The sequence below is a fragment of the Plasmodium gonderi genome (genome assembly GCF_002157705.1).
Source record: "Plasmodium gonderi DNA, contig: Chr14, whole genome shotgun sequence".
In the NCBI taxonomy this organism is placed as follows: domain Eukaryota; phylum Apicomplexa; class Aconoidasida; order Haemosporida; family Plasmodiidae; genus Plasmodium; species Plasmodium gonderi.
In genome coordinates, this window is record NW_021628939.1 from 538,442 (window position 1) to 564,394 (window position 25,953).

The 25,953-nt window shown below is 29.0% G+C and overlaps 7 protein-coding genes across 7 annotated transcripts; 2 read left to right on the plus strand and 5 right to left on the minus strand.

Annotated features, from left to right (window-relative positions):
- Positions 1 to 727: 727 nt before the first annotated feature.
- Positions 728 to 1,485, plus strand: PGO_141040 (hypothetical protein, conserved; the record flags this gene model as incomplete). The annotated part of the gene is made up of 2 exons (XM_028690098.1): positions 728 to 830; positions 1,154 to 1,485. 2 exons carry the CDS (start codon positions 728 to 730, stop codon positions 1,483 to 1,485), a joined length of 435 nt encoding a protein of 144 aa, XP_028545899.1.
- A 1,706-nt stretch (positions 1,486 to 3,191) lies between these two features.
- Positions 3,192 to 3,938, minus strand: PGO_141050 (zinc finger protein; the record flags this gene model as incomplete). The annotated part of the gene is made up of 1 exon (XM_028690099.1): positions 3,192 to 3,938. One exon carries the CDS (start codon positions 3,936 to 3,938, stop codon positions 3,192 to 3,194), a length of 747 nt encoding a protein of 248 aa, XP_028545900.1.
- Positions 3,939 to 6,492: 2,554 nt separating this feature from the next.
- Positions 6,493 to 9,654, plus strand: PGO_141060 (hypothetical protein, conserved; the record flags this gene model as incomplete). The annotated part of the gene is made up of 1 exon (XM_028690100.1): positions 6,493 to 9,654. One exon carries the CDS (start codon positions 6,493 to 6,495, stop codon positions 9,652 to 9,654), a length of 3,162 nt encoding a protein of 1,053 aa, XP_028545901.1.
- A 2,161-nt stretch (positions 9,655 to 11,815) lies between these two features.
- PGO_141070 (conserved protein, unknown function) lies at positions 11,816 to 12,412 on the minus strand (the record flags this gene model as incomplete). Its single annotated transcript, XM_028690101.1, has 1 exon — positions 11,816 to 12,412. The coding sequence occupies one exon, from the start codon at positions 12,410 to 12,412 to the stop codon at positions 11,816 to 11,818; it is 597 nt and encodes a 198-aa protein (XP_028545902.1).
- Positions 12,413 to 13,903: 1,491 nt separating this feature from the next.
- Positions 13,904 to 15,552, minus strand: PGO_141080 (ras-related protein Rab-5B; the record flags this gene model as incomplete). The annotated part of the gene is made up of 6 exons (XM_028690102.1): positions 13,904 to 13,956; positions 14,150 to 14,186; positions 14,392 to 14,448; positions 14,674 to 14,797; positions 14,976 to 15,087; positions 15,318 to 15,552. 6 exons carry the CDS (start codon positions 15,550 to 15,552, stop codon positions 13,904 to 13,906), a joined length of 618 nt encoding a protein of 205 aa, XP_028545903.1.
- A 2,195-nt stretch (positions 15,553 to 17,747) lies between these two features.
- Positions 17,748 to 18,221, minus strand: PGO_141090 (RNA-binding protein; the record flags this gene model as incomplete). The annotated part of the gene is made up of 1 exon (XM_028690103.1): positions 17,748 to 18,221. One exon carries the CDS (start codon positions 18,219 to 18,221, stop codon positions 17,748 to 17,750), a length of 474 nt encoding a protein of 157 aa, XP_028545904.1.
- Positions 18,222 to 20,288: 2,067 nt separating this feature from the next.
- Positions 20,289 to 24,432, minus strand: PGO_141100 (hypothetical protein, conserved; the record flags this gene model as incomplete). The annotated part of the gene is made up of 3 exons (XM_028690104.1): positions 20,289 to 20,400; positions 20,526 to 20,644; positions 20,815 to 24,432. The coding sequence occupies 3 exons, from the start codon at positions 24,430 to 24,432 to the stop codon at positions 20,289 to 20,291; spliced, it is 3,849 nt and encodes a 1,282-aa protein (XP_028545905.1).
- Between the last annotated feature and the right edge of the window lie 1,521 nt (positions 24,433 to 25,953).

Below are 25,953 nucleotides of genomic sequence, written 5' to 3' on the forward strand. Positions count from 1 at the left end.
TCCTGAAAAATGCACACAATATTCATGTATATGCACATAAAAATAAATATACTGTTCATACATATTTAACACATGTATAACTGTTAAATCCTATAGTATAAATTTTATGCGTATCATATTACTCAGTCATCCCACTCTTCTTAGAACCCCAATTTAATTTTTTCTTTCTGTGTCCTTTAAAAGTGCAAGGAGCGAAGAGGTGAACAACTCGTGCATAATACAATCTCGTCGATCTTTTATTTTGTTAAACATTAGTCTTTTATTTTTTTAATATTTGTGTTTATGGACATTAATGTTTTCGCTGATTTCACTGCTTAACGGTGCAAATTTAATAACTATAAAAAAAATAAATCAAAATGACATAAATACGTCGTGCACAAATACGCAAACTAAAACAACTACAAAAATTAATGTAAAAGCAAAGATAAAATAATGATATAAATGATAGAAAAAAAAAAAAAAAAAAAATTGAATCACAAATTAACGGTAGACGAAATTTCACAAAAATTTATCTTTACGCATGTGCATTTAAAAATAACGAATGCAAATGTGCATGTAGAACAGATTAACACAGTAGCCACCATCACTCTCACCGGAGCATGTGTTACATACGAACAAGTTGAAATAAAGGGAAAACAAAAGAAGTAAACGCATAAGTGTACATACGTGTGTATACACTCTAAAATATACTATAAAGTATATAAAATGAACAAAGTGTTAGGTACAAATGAAAAAACATATGCTATTACTGTATTTCCTTATTTTTGTCTTTGGTAATTTAACGGTCAATGCGATAAAAAAGAAGGGCTTAAAGAGGAATTTAAAAGGAGGTACTAACTACCCCTATCTATACATGTTTTACAGTTGTGTGTTCTGCTAAAGCCTGATTGATGTTTACACATCAAATAATAGCAAGCGCTTGGTTTTGTTTTGTTTTGTCTTGTTCTGTTCTGTTTCATTTTTACTTTGTTATTATGTTTTTTTTTATTTTGCTTATTATTATTATTATTATTATTATTATTTTATTTTATTTTTTTTTATTTTATTATTTTTTTTTTTTTATTTTATTTTTTTTTTTCTACCTTTTTTTGCATTAAAACACTCCTGACTCATTAAACATATGAACGTTGCTGTTTAATTCACGCTTTTTAAGGGAATCGAAACAATGAAGATACACAGAAGAGGAAAAACCTGATGAACTTTGAAATTATGAAAGATAAAAGTAGTTTGTCAAACATTGAACTTAACTCATCAACATTTCATAACATATTAGCATCAACGAGACTAATGCAAAATTTAGGGGGAAACACTTCAGATCCCACAATCTACAGATACATACACAATGTCCATGATCATAATGAAAATAATGGTGCCGTCTTGGTTTTCATTCTTTTCGGAATATTAATTTTTGCGGTTTTATTTTTCATTTTTTATTTCATTTTCAGACATCACGTAAAACATATAAAATTTATGAACAGTATATGATTATTTGTTTCGCTAGTTACTGTTTATAGCTCCCTATATTAGTTTTTTATTTATTTATTTATTATTTTTTTTTTTTTTTCACCCCTAGCCTTATTTTAATTTACACATGGCTAGCTAATATTTCCCAATTTTCAGTATTTAGGTACCCCTCCGTACATGTGTTTGTGTGTGTATTCCAATTTATGCAAGCATATGAAAATTTATATGAAAGTATATGTTCATGTAGAGATATATAAATTATCTATTCACCTGTTTTCACATTATTTGCGAACTTGTTCATGTTTTTAAGTACAAACTAGTTTTTATTCAAAGAAAGCAAATTTAGTTACTTAGGGTAGTACATACCCCTGAACGAGTTCCTTGTAAATAAAACCATTGACGCTGCAAGGGAATTAAGAAGAATGAAGAGAAAAAAAAAAAAAAAAAAAAAAAAAAAAAAGACCCCAATTTGTCATCATTTTCATATTTAATAAATTTTGGAAAACCCTTTTCTCTCAAGAATAGTTTAAAAAGTATTCTTTCTTTTTAATAAATAAATATATGAACCTCTTAATGACGGCATGTTGTCCTATATACAATGCTACGCATGAAATTGAAATATTTAAAAATTGACAACACAATAAACCTGTATATTAAACATAACTTAAAAGCTAATGTGAACTGTGTCCCTTATTCAACACCAATTTGAACTTCGACACTACATATATATGCGCACACATAAAAAAGAGCGTTTAGTTTGTTCTCTAGTGGCACACTTTTTTTTTTTTTTTTTTTTGTGTGTGCCAAAATGTAGTGTGAAAAACATAATTTTGCTATGATAATTTTTTTAAATACATATGAAAAATGGATAAAGTAGAAGAAATTATTAAGTAATTTTTTTTTTGTTATGTTATAAATGGAATTTTTTTTTTTTTTTTTTTACTACACTTTTTGGCATGTCACGGTCGGGGATAATAAATTTATCTTTTTTTTATTTTCAAACGTAGGAATTTATTAAGGTGTAAAAAAATATACAGATCACACTTTTCCTATTTAAATTTTTTTTTTCATAATAGAACAAAAACGACGACATTTATTACCATTATTATTATTATATTTTTTTTTTTTTTTTTTTATTATTATTTTATCATTATTATTTATTATTTATTTTTTTCCTGTTTTTATCTACACGGATTAGTATATTATTTAACAGATCGTTCGTTTAAAAAAAAAAAAAAAAAAAATGAAATAAGGACGCAAAAAAAAAGGAATGTATAATTACGAATTATCTACCCCGTATAATACGACATCATTAGGGGTTACAAACTAAAAAAGGAAAAAAAAAAAAAATCGACATAAAATTTCGAAAAATCAGACAAACTTGCATATTAAACAAAAACTGTTACAAATGTTATAAAATATGCTGCGAATTGGGAGAATGCATGGGAATAAGGTAGGGGAAAATAAAATAAAAAGGAAATAATAATGATAACAGCAAAGATCATAACAATCGCAATCGTTGTACAATGTTCCCAAATGGCATCGAAATAGAGTTAAAAACATAAACTAAAATAAATGAAAAAAAAAAAAAAAAAAAAAAATCGAAATGAGATAGTGGATAACCGATATATGGTATCTTATCTGCATACAAGGGAATATTCCCTTATGTATACATTATTAATGCGGTCTCGGGATAATATATACTAACTTTTCCTTGGCAAGGTGTATTATATTTTTTTATATAACAACTCCTTTGTTTTATTCAAGACATCTACTGCACTAGGAATTATTTTATTTCTAATTATTTTCAAGTACAACAATAAATTTTTACACATTCTGTTCAAAATTAACGTGTTGTCTGCAGCAAAATCATTTTGTTTTTTCATGGCATTTAAGAAATCTATGTCATGCTGAATAACATCCATTAATTGCTTAATTTCACTTTTAAAATTTTCTAAATATTCTTTATTATTTTCACAAAGTAATATTAACCCATTTAACTGCGATACATTACTACAAATAGTAGTGTAACGATTTGATATTTCGTTAAAGGCATTTACTAAATCAATTGCTTTTTTATCTATAGATAAGTTTGGCTCTATAATATATTTTAATTCATTTATATATATAAAGCAATTTTTACACAATCTTACTTTTATATATTTTAACTGATTGTCTTTCATAATGTCTATACTTTTTACACAATACATACAAAATATCTCCTCACAAACTTCACAGAAAACTTTGCTTGTGTTTATATAATAAATTTGTTTCACGCTACATTTACAACTGCTACAATAATCCCCATCTTTCTTTTTTAACTCTCCTGCTTTTAAAAACATCTTCAAATCGTATGAGTTCTTATTTACTAAAATCCTCTTTAGCCAATTTTTTCGGGGATCTATTTCCTCCTTTGCCAGTTCTCTCTTTTCTAAAAAGCTTTTCGTTAAATCTCTACTTATGCGGTCGTTCATTTTGTGTAAAAGGAAAAAAAAGAAAAAATTACAAAACCCTTTATTTGTCCATATACACACACACACACACATACGCAGTGCTCAGAATACATATATATATATGCATATATGTATATATGTGTACATATTTTTTTCCTAAGTCTTTTCCCAAATCAGCGTAATGCAAATATCCTACGACGCCGCGAAAACAAATTATTTACATTAAAATAAATGTTGGGGATATGTATACATAACAGCGTTTCATAGAGGAAAGAGTGTAATGGGAGAATTCTTCCATTTATATGTTCTAATACATTAGGCAGGATTTTTTTTTTTTTTTCTGCATAAAATTTTTCGCTCTTGTCCTAAAATGACGAGTGGGTTAAGCCATAGTGTCATATTTCGATTCTTCAACTGTTCACATGCAGATGTGCAGGTAGCAGTATATATATATATATGCTAGGGTACACATATTCAAGTATACTACATCACTTGCATATATATATGTATCACCTATTATATTCAACAAGTGCTCTCGTAATTGTCAAGAAATGATGTTCAGACGGATTATCAAGGTGAAGAGGCACAATAGTAATAACTTAACACATATAAGAAATAGATGCAACAACAAAGGAACTATTCAGTAGGATCCTAACGATCGAAAGTTCTACCGACTCTTCATTTGAAAATGAACAGTTGGTGGGAGCAAAAAAAAAAAAAGGAAAAAAAAGGAAAAAATACATATATGCGTGTCAAAATGAAAAAGCGTGAAAACGTAAAAACGTCAGAACATAAAAAAAAAGAAAAAAATTCAAGCGATAATAAAGCGCTAAAATATTTGCTTTATTTTGTTTTATATTCATATATAACTTAATTTATATTATATGCTATTTTAATTTTTCAAATTCCAGCACTGGTTGTCGTGGCTACCATTAGCTAGATAACACTTTATTATGAACATTTTGTTTTCTTCCTGACCAAGTGAATATTTTTCAAATTAAATACATGATCTTATTTTTGCTTTGTCATTTTTCCCAATTTGTAATTTTTTTTTTTTTTTTTTTTTTTTTTTTTTTATAACATACATAATGTTTTTGCATAGGAAAAGGTGACCAAAACAAAAATGCATAGATTCTGTGCATCTTTTTTCTATTTTTTTTCATGACCCTTTCTTTATTAGTGATTTAAGGAACGAGTTGACAAACTCACCATGTAGGTAATTATTACAAATAAACGGTTTATTACCTAAGTACGCTTCACTCTTTTTTTCTTTTTCTTTTTCTTTTTTTTTTTTTTTTAAGCCTCTAAGTAAATATTTTTTCGACCTTTTATTAACAGATAAAAAGGAATAATCAAAGTAGCATATTTTTATTAAGCATAAATAGGTAAAAAAGAAAAAAAAAAAATGTTTATGAGGGTGTCAAATTTACTCCTAAAAAATGGGTTATGAACTTTTACCTCATCATTTTTAATTGTAGAAGTTTATGTAATTAGCTAATTTTCCTAGTGTAAACTTGATGAAATATATGTAAACTGTTAGTTTAAAAAATTTCACACAAGGATATCTTTTTTTTTTTCTTTTTTTTTTTTTCCCCTTATTTTGTGAATACGTAAACATGGATTATCACTAGCAAGTGTACATGGATACAAATGCACAGTGTCCCAAATATATATATACCCAAGTACCAAAGTATATATATTCAAATATAATTAAGATAAAGGCATATATGTGGAGTGTGTATGTTTGTTTGTTTTTTTTTTTTTATACATGTGTGTACACATATATAGACACATGATTTTTGAACAAATAGTTATCCTGTATTCTGCTCAAAACGGATTTATATAATGAGGTACACAACAAAATAATATGCACGACCTTATGTACACAATATGCTTAACCGTGAATTTTCTTTTAATAATATCACAGCCTATTAAATATGTAGTAGTTGAATTATGAAAAGCATGTCACAAGTGTGAAATTTACTCTGGTTTATTATATATATATATATATAAGACGGTGTCTCATTGTTCGCATATTCCATGCGTATGCATTTGTACATGAGTATATATGCTAGGGACATTCTTGCAGAGACATATGTGAGCAGTTTTTCCCGCTTTAACGAAGTACTACGAAAACCAGTTCAAAAAAACCAGGTGAAAAACCGTTGTGCTTTACTGTTATATTGTTTGTTTGTTTAATTTTCTTTCTTTTTTTTTTGTTTTTCATAATTTCGAAATTTGTAATTACGAATAGAAGCAAAGGCTTGTCTTAAAAGAGACTGTTAATGTTGTGCATCACATTCACACGAATACCACGGACGTACGAACAAATTCGCAATTACTTAATCATTTCGAACAACAAGGCATGAAAAAGAGGAAAAAAGGAAGAAGAGAAAGAAATCTAATTTTTCTGAGATCTTCATTATATTACACGCACGCAGATACTACATATCAGAGCGGTCCGTCGGAATAAGTTAAAAAATATACATACATAAGTGCATATATACATGCATTCATACATATGTACACACACGCATGTGCGTAGATTTTTTTATGAAAACAACACAAATGCAACATGAAACGAATTAAGCAAAGAAAAGAATCCATTGAAACTAAAGGAAGTGATCATACAAATTTAAAAAGAAAAAAAAGTCCCAGTCGAGAACATCACTCGAGGAGCAGATATGAGGAATACTATAAATATAACGAAAATTATAAAATACACTCAACGGAAGAGTATAATAAAAAGAAAAAAAGAAGTGCTTTAAGTTTAAAATCAGAAAAAAAAGATGTAGAAAATATTCGCATGGGATCAAATAGTAGGGGACGTGAGTATCCATCTAATAGTAACAATCATCGAAGAAGCAAAACCAAAAGCTCGAGTCGATACGAACGCCACTTGGGTAATCTGGATGTGCAACCCAAACAACGTGACAGTGAAAAGAAGCAGCAAAAGAAGGAGGAACAGAAGGAACGAAAGATCAAGAAGGAGAAAGAGGAGAAAAGTTCCAATAATCCAAATAGCTCTAATAATCCAAATAGCTCTAATAATCCAAGTAGGTCTAATAATCCAAATAGCTCTAATAATCCAAATAGCTCTAATAATCCAAGTAGGTCTAATAATCCAAATAGCTCTAATAATCCAAGTAGGTCTAATAATCCAAGTAGGTCTAATAATCCAAATAGCTCCAATAATCCAAATAGCTCCAATAACCCAAATAGCTCTAATAGTAGAGATACAGAAGCATGTGTCAAGCACGTGAGGCGTAACCATAATCGTAGTAGATCATCAGATAACCCACGAAAAAGCAATAAAGAATCCGATAATCAGAACATAAATATAAGCTATAAGGAAGTACTAAGCAATTATGTGAAATCGCATAAAAGGTGCTTATTAAATGCAAAACAAATAGACAATTACATAGAAACAGAAGCGATAACAGGGAAGAGGACATCACTAAAATTGAGCAACCTCATTATTAAAGAGGACGAACAAGATGAAAAGTTAAACATGCTTGATATTACTAAATTTTATGGTAATGTAAAAATAAAAAAAGTGAATAACAACGTTGGCAAGGTAGATTATTACACTCTTGCAAGTAAAATAAACACAAATCTGAAGGTCATCGAATATCTGGATATAATCAAGTTACCTGTATCAGAAGATGTAGATGACACTTTGGTGTCTCCTTGTATTGGTTCCTTTTGGAGTGGTAAAATAAAAGTGCCTGCAAAGGGTGCCAAAAAGGGTGGAGAAAAAGGCGATGAAAAAGGCAGCGAAAAAGGTGGCGAAAAGGGCAGCGAAAAGGGTGTCCCCAAAAATGACGCTCATGAAACGTGCCAACGAAATAATCAACTGTATCATGACCTTTGGAAGTATCCCCTAGAAATAATCGACAAATTCCTTTTTAAAAATAAAAATCATGATTATAACAAATGGATTCCAAACTGCCGAATATTAGTAGCAATAGGACTACCAATGCAACAAAAGGCCCGTCATATTCTACACAATTTAATAGACATATACTATCGTAACAAAGATAAAGACGGAATATTAGATATAATGAATATAGACGAATTTGATTTCTTGTTTGATGCATTAAATTTATATTCATGTGTGGAGGAACATCGAAACAAATATGAATTCTTAGCTGATAATTTAGGCATTTTCAAATTTGTTTTATTATTCGGAGCAGAATATACTACGTGCAGAAATGTGTTAGACTACTCACACTTGTATTGCACCTTTAACGAATTTTATAAACGAAATTCATGTCCTATAGGTTCCATGGGATTAATTTATTTCAAAAATGAAAATTATGCAAGAAAATTTTGGCTTACTTTTAATACTTTTTCATCGTCTCTTTATGAAAAATATATTAAGATAATACCAGACATTAACGAATTGAAGATATATATTGAAGCATCTATGTATTATATTGTTCCTGAATCTCTCTTTGCAACTATTAATTATTCTCAACTCAATATGGTACTTAACAATATACAGAAAAAATGTCCAACTATATTTGGAGCAATTAATAATATCAAATCCAAATATCCAGAAAAAAAATTTTGGGATCTTATTTTTGTTAACGTGGCTCTTGTCAATGCATCCCCCACGGCAGATGAAAGTTCAGAAGGAGTCAGTAAAGTGAAGGGGAATTTTATCGGCGATTTCAATGGTGGAATTATGAGTGACACGAACAGATCAATTAGTCTTGGTGTTAGAAGTAATGTTGATAGAGATCAGAAAAGGGGAGAAGGTAGAAATCAGTGTAAGGATGAGGATAGCCAAGGAGATAGTTGCACAATAAATTCTGACATTAATAAAAATGCAAATCAAAATAGTCACAAAATTCCAACAGATGAAAATAACACAATGGAACTTCAAGGTTATGAAAATATATTGCCTAACACAATACACTATATTCCCAATTTCCTTATGCGTATTTACAACACACACATAAACAAGTATCTAATGGACAAGGGATTATGCCTACTGGCATGTCCATATTTAGACGAACAATCTGGAAAAAGAGTAGCAGAATTCTTAAAAAAATTTTATTTACTAGATTGGTTATATAACGAATCAGATGAAACATGTTACTTCTATGTTTTTAAAACTATACTGAATGTTTTTGCAGTTTTTAAAAAGGTTTTTAATGGTACCTTTGAATATACAGTATGTGTTCTCTTCTTGAAATTCCCATTTGGATTAGTTCCATCTGTTTATATTAGTGTAATTCCTAATATGCAAAGTAAAGCTAAGCAGGATCTCCTCAATGTAGCACCACCTAAAGTTATTCCCGAGGTGAAAGCAGAAAAGGAAGAGAAACAAGTAGACGATGCAAAAGGTGTGAAAGGTGTGAGTAATGTGGGAACTGTAAAAGTTGTCGGAGATGTGACAGATGTGAAGAAGTCAAAGGAAGGAAAACAAGCAGATTATTTGAAGGGAGTGAAAGAAGCGAATGGGGTTAAGGAAGACGCAGGAAATGGAGAAAATATAGGCACAAAGAATTCTGTACAAATATGGGCATCAGCTCAAACGTGTAATAATGTTTCTATAAAAGAACTAATAAGTAATGTAGCCAATTCATTTGACATAGAAAATGTGATATCCGGGTCAATTGGAAGGTATCTATTTCCTGAACAGAATACAAAAGTAGGGAAATTCCGCGATGAGGAAAATTCTTCTGTACTTGTTTCGGCTCCCCATCAAGGGATGATGGTTATGTAAATAGAAATTCAAGTTTTAATTTTGAGAGATTGACTGTTGAACTGTGTAGATACCCTTAGTTGGAAAACGAATTGTAAGGCTCTATATCCTCACAAAAGGATGAATGAAAAATACTATACAATATCAACACTGAAATGATAAAATTGATCGAACCTAATGAAATACATTGAAGAATGGTAAAATAGACAATATATAGATCTTTTAATTTGTACACAAAAATAAAAAAAATTAGAAAATGCAAATTAAGAATTCTGGAGGTGTAAATTATACGTTGTCCATCTATGTAATAAAAAAAAAAAAAAAAAATGGATTTATGCAAGGAAGTTCTGGTGTGATAACAGATTTAAAAGGTTCCAAAAAACTTAAACCAAACACAGTGTCATACGGAAACATGAATAACAACATCCCTTCTAAAATGAGGACTCTAACATGGGGGAGACACAATAATGAGTTAACAAGCCTAAACTACAAAAAATAAATCAGCGATCAAATGATAATCTGCACATATATGTAGAGAAAAAAGGTATAGGATATTTACACGGGGGATGAGAAAGGGCATGTATTAAATATGATGGATATATGTGTATATATATATATATATATATATATATATATATATATATATATATATATATATATATCACAACTGTGAGAGGGTGATGATATGTTTGCCTTTACTTTTGTTAAGGGGGTGAAACCTGCAAATGGGCGGATTTTACCCAAGGTACCCTCTGTTGTTTTGTTCACTTAACGGCATTCATCATTGCATTCATTATTGTTTTGTTTATTTAGTCATTCACTCATTCGTTCTTTCGTTTGTTGCTTCTTTTATTCCTGCGCGCAAATCACCTAATAAATGTTGCATATGTTTTCCTTTGGCGTTATACTTTTTTTTATTTTATTTTTTTATGTGAAAAGTATGGACACATCGTGAATGTGCAGGTTTCTCAATAAACCATGTACAGTATCAAGAACACTCCTGATGAAACAATATCAAAGTGGGGAAAAAGTAGTCACATGATAGGTTTTCCTGCCCCATTTTCTTTTCAATGCCCATACTAGTGCCATGGATGAAGAAATATATTGCCCAAAAATGTGTTCCCCTGGATGGGGACATTTATTTGGATATATTCATACATGGAATGGACTCTTTTTTTTTTTTTTTAACTTATTTTCCTTTTTACTCCTTTTTTTTTCAACGTTTATTTTAATTTCCATTTTTTTTTTTTTTTTTTTTTTTTTTTTTTAATAACTCCTTTTTTTTTACTCAGCATATAAAAAAAAAAATTTTTTTTTTTTTTTTTTTTTTTTTTTTTTTTTTTTTTTTTTTTTTAACTTTTTTTTTATTTTCTTTTTTTTTTTTTTTTTTTTTTTTTTTTTTTAATAACTCCATTTGATATACTCAGCATATAAAAAAGAAGAAATATTTCTGAATTTTATTGTCATATTTTATCAGCAACATATCCATATAGGAATGTATCTGTGTACATACACAAATGTGTGCATATAGGGTGTACTTAGCTAGTTAAGAATTATTTGAGGAACAAAGAATAGTTTCCCATTTTTGATGTGCTTCCAAGGGGAAAAACATTATACAAATGTGCAGATATCCATAATTTCATATTGACAAGTGAGAATTTCCTTGTAATAAACGAACAGTGGGAGAAGCTAAACGATCACACATTATTCCTAATTGTACAAATTGGTTGTACCATGCTTCTACTTTTTTTTTTTTTTTTTTTTTTTTTTTACTAGGGATATTATTATTTTAGAAAAACTACAATAACGGTTAAGTGGTATCATCCTTTTGAACATTTTTTCTCTATATTTTCTTTTAATTTAATTACCCCCTTTTTTTTGTGCTTGGGAAGACAACCATCAAATTTTCACTGATTTTTCCAAATCAAATGAAGCATAAAGGATTAGAAAAATTGGACATCATCATATTTGATAAGTTGTGCATGTAGGTTTAAAATGTGTAGCATGATCCTATTACCAAAATAGGCCACACCATGTATACACAAAAAAAAAAAAAAAAAAAAAAGGGAAATCTGTGTATACGAGAAAAAATTCGCAAAAAAATTGGGTGCGAAATAGTCAACTGATAAAGCAATTACATCATACAGTGTGATACAGGATGTAGCGAGACGTGGGAGTGTCGTCATTTGATAGATTCCACAAAATTAGATTTGTAGGTAGCAGGTCCGTGTGTCTCCTCATTTGCAGAATCGGATATTTTCTGCATTTGTGGTAAGACACTAAGTAAAATTAAGAAGAAAAAGAAAATTAAAAAAATGGGGCTCTTAAACAAATTATATATATGAAAATTCTTTTTTGGAACTAAAAATTCATACACCTTTTTCGCTTCAAAAACTATATTCGTAACCATTAAGTTGCTTTTTTCAAATGGGGATATTTGTTCATATGCTTGTACGATATATACTTTGTCATTATTCTTAGTCACACTTTTTTTCACATTTACTTGATACTTGTTAAATTCAAGGTATGGGTGATTAACAAACATGTTGTATGTCCCTTCCTTCACATTTGTAAAAATAAATTGCCCATTAATCTTTGGTTTCTTATAAATATCTGAATCTAAATATATTGTACAATCTGCCAAAACGTTCAGATTGCCTTTAATTGTGCCTTCAATGTAATTATTTTTTAATTCGATGGAGTGTTCCTTACACTCATATGATCCCATCAAGTGTAAACAACCAACTATCATAAAAACAATGATACTAAGTATGTTCATCTTCTTCGATAAATAATATAAACATTTGGGGATGACAAGTCAATAACGATATCTTTTTCCGTGTTCATTCACACACTTAGCCACACTTGTTTTACATGCATTTAATGTTGCATATGTATGTAAAATTTAAACCTTCTCACCTATAGCCCCTATGTATATATCCACATTTTTCTTTGCTGTTCTAATTTTGGTTGGAAATAAAATTTATGTCACTCCAATAAAAACGGATTAGGTGCTTGTTTTAGAGAATATAAAAAAAAAAAAGAGAAGAAACAAAAAAATCTTTACATTCTGGAAAAACCAGAAAAATATTGTACATTCGGGAGAAAGCAGAAAAATATTGTACATTCGGGAGAAAGCAGAAAAATATTGTACATTCGGGAGAAAGCAGAAAAATATTGTATATACGGGAAAAAACAAAAAAGTATAGTGCATACTGGTGGGGGGAGAAAAAAAAAATGTTAAATTTTTTTTTTTTTCTTCTTTTTTTTATTTGCATAAATGCGATAAAAAAAAGCTGGCAAATTGATTTACTCACATGTGATGTTCTCTCACACTCTGTTGCAATTTTTAGTTTTTTCTTTTTATTCATTTTTTTGTGGAGTAACATAAATGTATTTCTCTCATGACTTATAAAAAATTGCACTAATTTTTTTCATTTTTTTTTTTTTTTTCTCTACCATTTAGGAAATTTTAAATGAGGCACATTTATTACTTTTATTTTATAAGTTTTATTCGATCATTTTCAATAATGTAGATGCCTCCAAGTGGGCCTACTAAAACTGCGAGGATATTAAACATATAAGTAAAAAGTCGATGGGGTATACTTTTGTTGTGGGGATAAATGTGAAAAAGAAATAAAAATTCGTGGGTGGCAAAATCATATCTATCCTTTATCATTGTTCTGAGTTTCATAGAACAAGTGAAAAAAGACTGATTTTTTTTTTTTTTTTTTTTTTACTCTCTAAAACAAGTACCTAATTGTTTTGTGTTTAATCAAACTTTACAAAACTATTTACACACGTTTAGTTACCTTTTTATCAGAGGATCAGGCAGAAACATAGCCGTGGGTATATTTACATATATTTCTAAATTTTTACTATTTTTATACACACACTTCATCATTTTTCTCCCCCCATAATTATGCACAGAACAAAGTACAACAAGGACGGAACAGAATTTCTACACTTTTTTAAAATATTTTATAAAAAGGGTCAATAAGTTTTTATCATTTTTTCAAAAAGTAAAACATGTATATGTATATATCGCATCAATCGAATCTTTATTTTTTTGTTAGCATCAAAAAAAAAAAAAATAAATAAAATATACAATTAAGCAAAACATCGGCATTTTGAACAATGTATAGGAATGAATGAGTTACTGGAACAGACAAAAAATTCGTGACAAAAAAAAGAAAAAAAAAAAAAAAACAAACAAAAGCTTTTGTTTTGTTATCCTTCGTTTTTCATATTTTGTGATTGGGTGCTATTATTATGGGTCGCTGTAATATAACACTTCCTTGAACCTCAAATAAATGCGGCTTGCTACATGTAAAGAAGGGGGGAACAAAGTGTGTAATGGTAAAGCAAACGTAAAAGTCTAGGCCAAAATGAACGACAAATTTGTGCTTTAACTAGACGACAATTTTGTCCTTAAGCAAGACAACAAATCCATGAGTCCAAATTTAACTTCGCAAAATTGTTTATTCGTTTAAGGAAAATGAGAAATTATATTTACCAATTTTTTCAAAAAGGGTATTAATATTTTCTCCAGTCTGAAAAAAAAAAAAAAAAAAAAAATGTAAAAATAAATGGACATCAGTTATTATACTATTTTTCAATGAACTATTTTTATATGAAATATTTTACTCTCCGGTTTTCCATCTGAGGTAATTCCACTTATTATGACCCATATACATTTGCATGCAGTCTTGTCTTATTTTGCCCTATTCTGTTCTATTCTTATTTTTTCAATTTTACCTTCGCGGAACATTCGATAAAGGACACATTTTCCTTCTCACAGAATTTCATTACCATCTTAAGGGGAAGGGGAAAACATTTGGGTGATGTGTAGAATTATACATACAAATGAAAAAATAAAAATAAGGTACCAGTTATGTCGTGTAAAAGTGTGTCAAAGGAACACAATGGAAAAACAATCAACGGGGTGAAAATTCACATGGTTTCTACAGGACTTATCATGCATTTGCTTCTTATTATTATTCTTCTCTTTTTTTTTTTTTTTTTTTTTTCTTTTATCACCTCTGCATTCAGTTTTTGCGGAAGATCCTTTTTGTTTGCGACAACCATAATGCAGCAATTTCGTGATCCATTCGACTTTATTTCATTAATCCAGTATTTGAGCGAATTAAAGGATTCAACATTGCTGTGTATTTTTTAAGGGAAATAATATTATTCTCAGACGAAATCAAAGGAATTTGGAGGAAAGGAAGGAATATTATATACATTCATTTGAACAAAGGTACAGAGAAATATATATCCCCCGACAAACACAAATGAATACATATACATATCTAGCACATATGCAAACCAAATGAACTTACTTCGAGTCATACACGACTATTGCCCCATACGCATCACGATAGTACAAGGGGGCCATGGATCGAAACCGCTCCTGTCCTCCCGTATCCCAAATATGTAGTTTCATGGTTGTTCCTAAAAAAAGGGGGAAAAATATATATATATATATATATAAATACCATTTTGATGTTTTGTATAATATCACATACACATCTTCATATACACATTCCAATAACTGTGCATTAAAAGAAAAAAAAAAAAAAAAAAAAAGGGTATACTATTCCCCATTCGGCATACAAATGTAGGTGTAATATGACATGTATAACTCCTCTTCTAATGAAATTTTTTTTTTTATCTCTTTTTACCATTCTTAAGTTCAATTGTGTGATGTAGAAAAGCGGCTCCTATTGTCACTTGGTGCTTATCAGAAAAGCGTCCATGGCACAAGTAGAGTGCAATACTTGATTTTCCGACTCCACTATCACCTAATAGCACAATTTTCACTTTAGTATCATTTTTTTTCTGTTGCTCTAATGGCGATTTTACAATATTGAGGTTTCTGGTTGAACTTGTTGATTGTGAACTTGAAGCACACCCCATGCTTGATCTTACACATGTATATATAGCAGGGTAAACATGTATGCACAAGTGGAGATACTTAAGTATCTATCTATTTATATATGTATGTTCCTCCCTTTTCTGGTTAACTTTCACTGAATATAATCTTTACGGTTGCTTTTTTTTTTTTGGGGGGGGGGGGGGGGGGGGGGGTTTTTTTTTTTTTTTTTTTTTTTTTTTTTTTTTTTTCTTTCTTTTTTTTTTTTTTTTTTGTGGGAGAGATTTCTTTTCTTTTTTTTGTTTTTTTTTTTTGTGTACTCTCTAGCTTATTCTTATTTTACGTATCATTAGAACGGTGCATGTTTTCATTACTAAATTGAGAAGTTCCTAGGGTGTGTGTGGTGGTTGCTACCTGCATATTCTCTGTTAACACGACTGGTTTATTCTATTCATACTTTAATTTTAAATCAACCTTAAATTCAATTGGATATTTTGGTATATATGCATGGGATTGCATGAGTATTCATGTTCTTATGGATTTACAAGTATAAAAATAGCTTACATTCATTCCATATGCTTATTCCGCTTACTTAGCTGTGGATATTACTCCTCAGAATGAAAAATGTGATATTCGTTCAGTATATATTTATATACACATAATGCATCATTGATCTTCATCCTTTTACCACACTCTAGTACTAACTTTGCAACTACTAATTTTATACTTGTTATTTTTGTTTTATTTTTTCTTATACGTATACCAAACTGTTTCATAAGAAAGCACTAATGCCCATTTGGTATATTATGGTAAAAATATTTAAAAAAAAAAATTAGCAAAAAAGAAAGTCGAGATGAGATATGAGGCATAAAAAATGAACTCACAGAGAATAAAATGACAACTAACTGAATAAACAGCCTTCTTTTAAAAGCTATTCTAGAAGAAAATTATACAAATTGCTTCATTTATACTATAGCATAATGTTTCACAGAGCTCAATCTCATTTGTACCATGGTCAGATCGCCTTCACAAAGTTGTGCACCGCATGATGGATAGTTATATAACCCTATATCAGAAGATGAATATTGGATATGGATAAAAGTGCTAATAAAAACAGCTGGACAGATCTAGTTTTTCTTTTTTTTTCATCACAAATGCCTTTTTAAGGAAGCGAGAAAAGAGAAAAGAGAAAAAAAAAAAAAACTGAAGGAATATATTAATTACTATTTTATTAGTTTATTAAAAAGTTATATGTTTCATTTAGGTAAAAAAAGGAATTTTAAAAAAAAAAAAAAGGGAATAAAATAAGAAACATGACCACTTCTTCAAATTAGTTATCATATATTTATGCACATTTTTGCATCCCTCTTTGAATCACCTACATATAAAAGCACACATGGTGTTATTTTAAAAACATAGTAAGAGAAAGTGCAAAGTAAAAACTTCTAAGAAGAATGAGCTTCATTGCACTTCACCTATTGTTAATAGTAAATGAAGCCACTATACGACAGCAAATTGACTTGATATCATTTCACATTACGTGAGTTGTATTACGTACATGTAAAGAGATGTATACAAGCAATGCACTGACAATTCAAAACGGGTGTTAAAATATATATATATATATATATTGATAATTTGTGTAAAAGGACATTTATATCTTCTAGTTAACACAATTATGTTGATTAAATTTCGACATTTTTCCCTTTTGAGCCATGATACATAACCCATCTAATCTCTCTGCTTACATTTTAAGCTAAGTGAGAACATTTTTTGCATGTCAGAAAAGTTATAGCAGCATTTTTTATTAATAAGGGAAACCCTTATAGAACGAAATATTTGCGTCTTTTTTATAAGTTCAACAGGAATAAGTAAAACTACTATGTAAATATTCAGCGGAATTACAAAGGAAAGGAGAATAAAAAAGGGGGAAATAATAAATAAGAAGAAGTAATAAGACGTGATAAGAAAAAAAAAAAAAAAAAAAAAAAAAAAAAAAACATAAAGAACAAGAAAATAAAAAGACGCGGGAGAATAAATAAAATCGATCTTTATTTCCTTCGCACTGAACACATTTCAATTAAAATACGAAAAAAAAAAAAAAAAAAGTTTTTAAAGCATGCAACCATATTTTTCTATTTTTGCAAAACTAAATTTTATTTAAAATTACACAATAAGAGATGAGGATTTGTGTTAAAATGCGTTACACTTTAATTTAACAATTTTATTTTAAATAAATTTAATAATCGTCGCTGTCTTCATCTTCCTGTTGATTTTCATCATCATTTTCAGCATATTGACTATTTGAGTCTCGTTCATTTTCTTCATCCTTTGGGTTCTTTTCATTATTTTCGTCATTTTCATCATTTTCATCATTTTCGTCATTCTCATTATTTTCATTATTTGCTTCTTCCAACTCCTTTGCTTTTTCAGATTCTTCCACTACTTTTTGTGCAGCTTCTTCAGTCTCAAATCCAACCCATGCCCAACCGTCATCATTAGTTCCAGGTTCGTAAAAGTAAACTTGCAAGGTTCCATATTTCTTTAGGGAATTTTTAAATTGGCTCATTGTAACACCAGTTTTTATGTTTTTTATAAAAACTCTGGTACCAGCTGCTGTTAAGGTGATGTCATGTTGAGCCTTTGTTAGGAAAGTGTTAATTGTTGAGGGTCCTTGTGGTACCTGTGCCCCGCAAAGATGTGAAAGAGCCATTTTTTTCTGAAGAAAATGGAATATATATACAAAAGAAGAAAAAGAACTCAAATGAAAATTTCGAGGACTGGGGTTATATGTTGTGACAAAATGTCGTATAAATCAAATGAAAATAAAAATATTTTTACTTTAAGCAATTTATTTGAGTGAAATAGTTAATTTTCAAGCATATAAAAGCCACTTTTGAATTTTTTAATATATTTTGCAAAATTAAAAGACAATTTAGTGTTGTCGGTTGTGTGTAAATGTTTAAGAAGTTGCCAAATTTATTTTTATATAAAATAAATCAAATTGAGATAAAAAATGATAAATGTGTAGAGAAAAAAAAATAATAAAATAAAATAACAAAATGAAAAAAAAAAAAAAAAAAAAAAAAAACAGAAAAGCGTTAAACCAAAAAATAGCAATTTTGTAAATACACACATATACAATTTATGTAAAATTAAATTAAAAAATTGCAGGATAAAAAGGAATTAATTTGTTGACTTTTCCTTAATTACTACGCTTAGCCGAAAATTGTTGTTTTACAGTTGTCATGTTTGCTTTGGCTATTCTCGTTGCTGCTGTGGCTGTTTTTTTTTTTTTTTTTTTTTTTTTTTCCCTTTAATTTTCTGTACATGCAATAAAAATCATTTCCTTCATAAAGCGAATTTGTAAATTTGTTTAAACACCCTTTTTTTAATATATATCTATGCACACACAAAGAGGAAAAATTTGAATGAAACTTATTAATTTTTTCTCCCTTCATCCTTCCACATTTTTTTTTTTTTTTCTTTCTTAAAAGACATTTCTGCTTATTAAAAGCGTACACAACTGACAAAGGTGGTAACTTTATGTTCGAACTGAAATGATGAAAAAAGCAAAATGAAAAAAAAAAAAAAATGTTTTATTTACTCTTCGTTGCGACCTATAATGTGTGCGTTATTTTCTTAAGAATAGCCAAAGGGTTGTACAGAATTATTTACAAATTACATCTTGTGACACACAGCTAGCCAACTATTACGGAAAAAAAAAAAAGAAAAAAAAAAAAAAAAACTATATATGGACAGTAAAATTTTACATTTTCCCTTTTATAGCACTTTTTTACATATAATTTTAAAATATTATATTCCTTCTTAGGATAAAATAAACCAAATTTATTACTTTTCTTGTCAATACATAACAGGATTGACATAAAGCAACACAGAATGAAAAATAAAAATAATAGGGGATGATAAATATCCAAAAAGTCTATAACGGGGTCATTTTAAAAGTGTATAAAAAAAAAAAATAAATAAATATAAAGCAAATAATAAAACAACCATTATTATGTAAAAATCTTAGAGTCCGCAATTTTTGGAAAAAAAAAACATTTTTCCACTAAAAAAATTGACCTAAAAGTAAGTGTATTAATCATGTACACATCCAGTCTCAAATTATTTCGTATGACATTCTCTATATATTCCATTTGGAGGGAGTCTGGGGGGGGGAGGGATAGTTTTTTCTTTTTTTGTCTTTCCCTTCCTACTGGAAATATCGATTTAAGGATTAAATGGTGGCCCATGTAAATGATTGCAGGTGTATATGCAGATATTCCAGTAGGTATAAACATAAATATTGGATACATATGGTGGGTTTTCCCACCCATACTTTTGCAAAAAAAGAATAGAAAAAAATGACCACTCGTTATGCATCCACAATACGGCGCAATGTGTGTGAATTACGTAAAACTGCGACATGCACTAAATCATATATATGAAATTTGACAGGATTTTGATTACACATAAGTACAAACATATGGTACAAAAGTGCATTCAATATTGACAAGGTTAATACTTAAAAAAAAAATGGGGTGGAGATAATAATTGTTTGTTTTTTTTTTTTCTTTTTAATTCAAAAACTTGTTAACAATGCTAAATAAATAAAAATGATGAAACATGGGTTTAATATATTATTTTGGGCTTCCCTATATAATATACTTCTAATCATATTTTATAACCCTATATTAGAATTAACATATAGTAAAATACACTACATACCAGTTCTGTTAACTTCACGTTGCAGAAACTATCATTTCTTAAAAGTGCTTCATTTTATAACTTGCATAATTTGTGACAACTCATTTACTTCCTGTTGATTCATGTCCTTGTACTGTTTCAAAATGGACTCAATAATGTTCTTTAACTGGTATGAAAAAGTTCTAACGAAAAAAAAATAAAATAAAAATAAAAAATGATAAAAAAAAAAGAAAACATTTTTACACAATTTTGGTGAACAAATTTGTGTTTTTAAAATTTTCAAATAGAATATAAGTGCCATTTTTACCCTTTCCTCTCCTCTACATAATGTGCGTTGAGTATATGATGCAAAAACTTGACTGCGTTTACTTGTTTCGAAATAAGTTCACTTATTATCTGTTTCGTGGTACATTTTTGTATCATACTCTGTATTTGGAAAAGAGAGAAAAAAAAAAAAAAAATGTCGAAAAGGATATTTAGGATGCAAATAAAAGTTTGTGAATACATACATATATTCATATATATGAAGAACACTCATATATAACCCCTCCTACACTCGAATGGTTCGCAAAAATAACAAAATATCCAAAATATACCTCTATTGAACGAATTTCCTTCACTTTTGCATTGTAAGAATCAACGAATCTTCCTTTTATAAAAAGAAAAAAGGAAAATGCATTCCAATAAGTGTCATATTCAGATATATGAACAGATATAGTATCCATAGTTGTAATCACTTTGTCCAAATAGCTCAATCCATTTTTATTCAGAATTAGGGTCGGCTTATCTTTTACAATAAGATCTGAGATATATTCAAAAACCCATGGTTGTATTTGTTTCACTTGATTGAGTTGACATAATGTGGTTAAAGACAAGCAGAAACTATCGACATCATTTTGCATAATAGATAATTTAAGATATGTATCCCAATACTTCCATTCATTATTATCAACTTTTACTGCCTGGTTTATACATATTTTTGCTGCTTTATAGGTTCCTTTTTTCATATACAGGTAAGCCAAATTTCCATATGATTTGGAAGAATTTTCATTCGTCATACTAATCATACGAGTAAAAGCTTTTATAGATTCATCGAATTTTTCTAATTTCATATATGAACAACCTAGAATAAACCATATGTCTGGTAAAAGGGGAGATATATCTAAAGCTTTTTCTAAATATTCACAACAAGGAGTGTACATTTCATTATGGTAATAATGTTTTCCAATAAATCTAGCTGCCTTTCCATATTTGAAATTTGATATATTCCATGCTTCTAGGTAATAGTTAAGAGCATTATTTCTATCTACTAATCCATACAAACATAACAAACATGGTGTTTTTTTTTTTTTCAACAATTCGTCTAGCAATTCCTTTGCTTCTTCTTTTCTATCTGCTTCAATCAAACAGGTAATAGCTTCTTCCCATAATTTTAAATCCTTAAAAATGTTAAAAGCTGATACAACAGAACCTGTTTTAATCAAAACTTTCCCTATTTCCTTTTTCATTTCCCAAATGGATGGATAATATATATCAAAAATAAATTTCAATCTTTCTCTTCCATGTGGTTCGTCGTCGTAAGACTCTTTTAATAATTCATTTAATTGAGCTGCAGCTCTATCTACAGTCTTCAATCGAAACGTTTCACATTTGCATTTATACCATATAATGCAAGAGTGTAATAACCAGTTTTGATATTTTATTTGAAGTAAAGCATTGTTCTTATTTTGTGCTTGACTTTGATCGTTTTTAAATGATTCCATATTTACATCATAACATTTCAGACATCTTGCTATAACAGCACTTAACTTTTCAAAATTTATTTCGTCATGATGTGGATTGAATCTAACCATGGAGAAGCAAAAATTAATTAAGGTTATTTGCTCATCGAATGTTAATATTTTAAAATAATTGTTTTGTGAATCCATAAAATATGGTTCTTCTAGTATATCTGTGTCTGGATCGAGATCTTTTAATTTCCACATTACTTTCCCTTTTGCTTTATCCATTTCAATGTGATTGTCCACATTCTTTACATTGCTGATATTTTCTGCATCTCTTTTTTCGTCATTCTTTAGCAAGCACATATCTGAGTCATAATTGATTTTATTTCCCCCTCTCTCACTTGAGCAACTAGCCATTTTTTCAGTATTCGCAGGGGCATGTTTAACCGATGATACATCTTCGCTACGCCTAGAATCATGACCTGTTGATGTTTGAAACTTTTCATTGATTATCTCGTTATTTCTCGCTTCTATTTTTGCGTCACTTGATTTTTCTAATATTGTTTCACCGTTTTTTGTTTTTACTTGGTTTGTTTCATCTTCTTTTTTATTTTTAAAATCATTGTTACTGATATGATTTTTGTCACTGATATGATTTTTGTCACTGATATGATTTTTGTCACTGATATGATTTTTGTCACTGACATGATTTTTTTCACTGACCTTATTTTTGTCACTGACCTTATTTTTGTCAATGGTAATATTTTCCCCTTTTTTCTGCACCTTCATCATTTGTACTAGATTAGATGAATTGGATAAGAGTGTCTCTTCTGTGCTTCCAGTTGCATCGTCTTGCCTCTTATCATTTGTCTTATTCTGAGTATCCATCAGCTCCATATTCATGAATCCACAGATGGGTTCAACTTTTTTTTCAGTGTTCATAATTCTGTAGTCACTCTTCAAAATGTCGTACTCACTGAGAGGTTCTATTTCTTTCAAAACTACAGAAGTGTTATCTTCATCTTGTCCCCTTTTCGCTTTTAGCACTAAAAGAGTAGCAGGTATTTTTTGGTATTTTCTTTTGATTCCCATTCTACCTGTGAAGGAGTAATAAAATTGACTCATTTCTGCAATGATATCCAGTATCCTTTGATACGCATGTGTGTAATTGTAAAATGCAAGATAAATAGAAAAATTTGATAAAACATAAATTTGAAATTTTTTAGACATATAATTTTCATAAAATAAATCACAATTTTTTAGGTTCTCCTCATCATTTTTACTTAAATGAGCAAGTATATCTGGTACTTCTTCAATTATATTTATATCTTGTTCGATTAATTCAAAATCATTTGTCAATAATTTAATATTCTTAAATATTTTAATTGGTTTATCAATTATATGTATTTTCAATGAATAAAACCAATCATTACTAGAAGAAGCAAAAAGTCTTTGCCATATGAAATAAATTCTGGATTTCCACAAATATTTGCTCTTAACAAAATGTAAAAGTTTATTTTTATCATATTCTTTCTTTTTCTCATCTTTTTGATGCATGTCTTTGGGGATACACTTAGCAGGTGGATGTTGATTCTTTTTTTCTACCACTGATTCGCTTCTCATGTGTGATTTGTTTTCGCTCGAAATTTCAAAAATCCCATTTGACGTATTTTTCTCAAAATATTTGTACTCATTTGAAGACATAATTGGATCATCTGTTTCATTAAAGTTGTTTACTAAATGTAGAAAAATTATACATAAGCAGAAAGTATTCATCAATTCACAGTGTTCATATATATGTTCTCCTTCTAGGGATAAAAAGTCCAAACATGAAGTTAAAAAATCTTCATCTTTTATTTTTATTGTTTCGAAAAATTTGTCAAAATAGCTATCTTTGTCATATACCTGTGCATTATTCATTGTCGTCTTTTCGTTATTACATATTAGAGGTGGGCCTGTCCAATTTTGCTGCACAAACACATTCAAAAATATGTAGCTACACAGGAGAATTTTTATCTCATGAATGAACATGTACCATGTGAAAAAAAAAAAATTCTTATTGTTCAGATTTTCATCTTCTTCTTTCTTATTTTTGTCCCATCTTTTCTTTATTTCTACCTTTTCGTGCAAAACAACATAGTTGAATAATTCCTTCTTTACTAGGTTAATACTTTTCGTAGAATCTTTTTTAAAAGTATCTAAAATGAATTGAAATAAGTCTCGGATCAATGGATCAACAATACACTCCTTGTGTTTCCCTGCTTTTATCAACTTTAAAAGGCGAAACACGCTTCTAACAGGCGAAATTAACTCTACTTCTGGATAATTTTCTCCATTCGATTTTCTAGAATTTTCGTCTACATACTTCTTACACAAATCTGATAGCTTTTTTGTTATTTCTTTCTCCTCTTTGTCATAAAGAATTTCATTTTCTGAACTCAGGTAAATTATTTCTTCAATAGACCATAGGATTATTTTTAAATCTTCCATTGGTGCCAATGTGTGCGTGTGTTTGTGTTTTTTTTTTTTTTTTTTTTTTTTTTTCTTAAATTACGAAGAAAAGAATAAAATAAAAAACGATATGGATATTTCGTTGCAATCAAGAATGCAAAATTATTATCCAAAGGGTAACAAATTAGTATCAAGTAAATTTTGTTATAATTTGGGGATCTAATCTACAAAAAAAACATCCATTTTATGCTATAACGTACGCTGAACGAATAGAAGAAACGAGGAGTAAACATTTTTATTCTATTCTACCTTATTTTATTCTATTTTATTTTGTTTTATTTGCTACTCAAGCATGTACAGTTTGTGGTTGTTTTCTCCTTCATTTCATTTGACTGCCATATGTACATTCGTATTGATTTGGGTTTTATTGCCACTAGGAACTTTCTGGATATTATTGTCGTTGTAATATTTAATGTTGCTTTCTTTTTTTTTTTTTACTTTATTTTTTTGGTGAACATTTTCTCATACGTCAGTTCTTAAAATTGATTAAATATTCATTACAATTGTTTCTTAGTTTATTCCTAAAAATATAATTGTGTATTTTATTTTATCTTATCACACATACTTTTAACTGTGCCATATTGTGTGATTTCCTTTTTTTTTTTTTTTTTTTTTTGTCATACTTTTTCCCCTTTCTGCAGAGTATTCTTATTTTTACCACGAAGCATATAATTTATTGTTTCTAGTTAATTCTCCCATAAAGAAAAATAGAATCACCACGTGCGCTATATTTTCTGAATACATTTCATACTACCTGTCGGAGTTTTTTTTCAGCATACAATGCCTTCTCTTTTTCTTAGTTGTCCTTAAACAAACAAACAAAAAAAAAAAAAAAAAAAAAAAAAAACACTCTTCCTCGTTTTCCAAACTTTTGATGCTAATCACATTTTCCTACAAGGCACATATATTTTCAAGTGAACAAGCTCATTTATAAAACGTGTATGCCAAATGTGGAGTAATGCCTTAGAAAAAAAATTTTTTGAAACTCCCATTTTATCTTGCACCATTTTTTTAACACGTTGCATATATCCCATATTCAGGAATTAAACTAACAGGTAAAAAAAAAAAAAAAAAAAAATGTATATTTCACCTCGGAAAATTCCAACTAACACAAATGTTTATCGACAGGATCAACTACATTTATGAAGCCACTTACATTTTTATTCTAGTAGAGCAATGATCAAGAGAGAAAAGACTTAAATAGAGAATTCTCTCTATTTTTATGCCATATATTCTGTGGAAATGTCCCTTCACAAGGTTACAAAACAATACATATTTGTACGTTAGTCATGTACACGTACAAGTTCGAAAAGTTGTTTCATCCTTAAATGTGGCCCACATTCCCGGAGTTTCCTAACAATGCCACTTAATTCATCCACACATATATGTACAGATATGTAAGCAGATATACACACATGCATAAAAACACGCATGCATGCACACCCCACAGGTGTGTACGTCAGAAGTTTCAAATTGTGTTGCGACAGAGTTAACATCCCA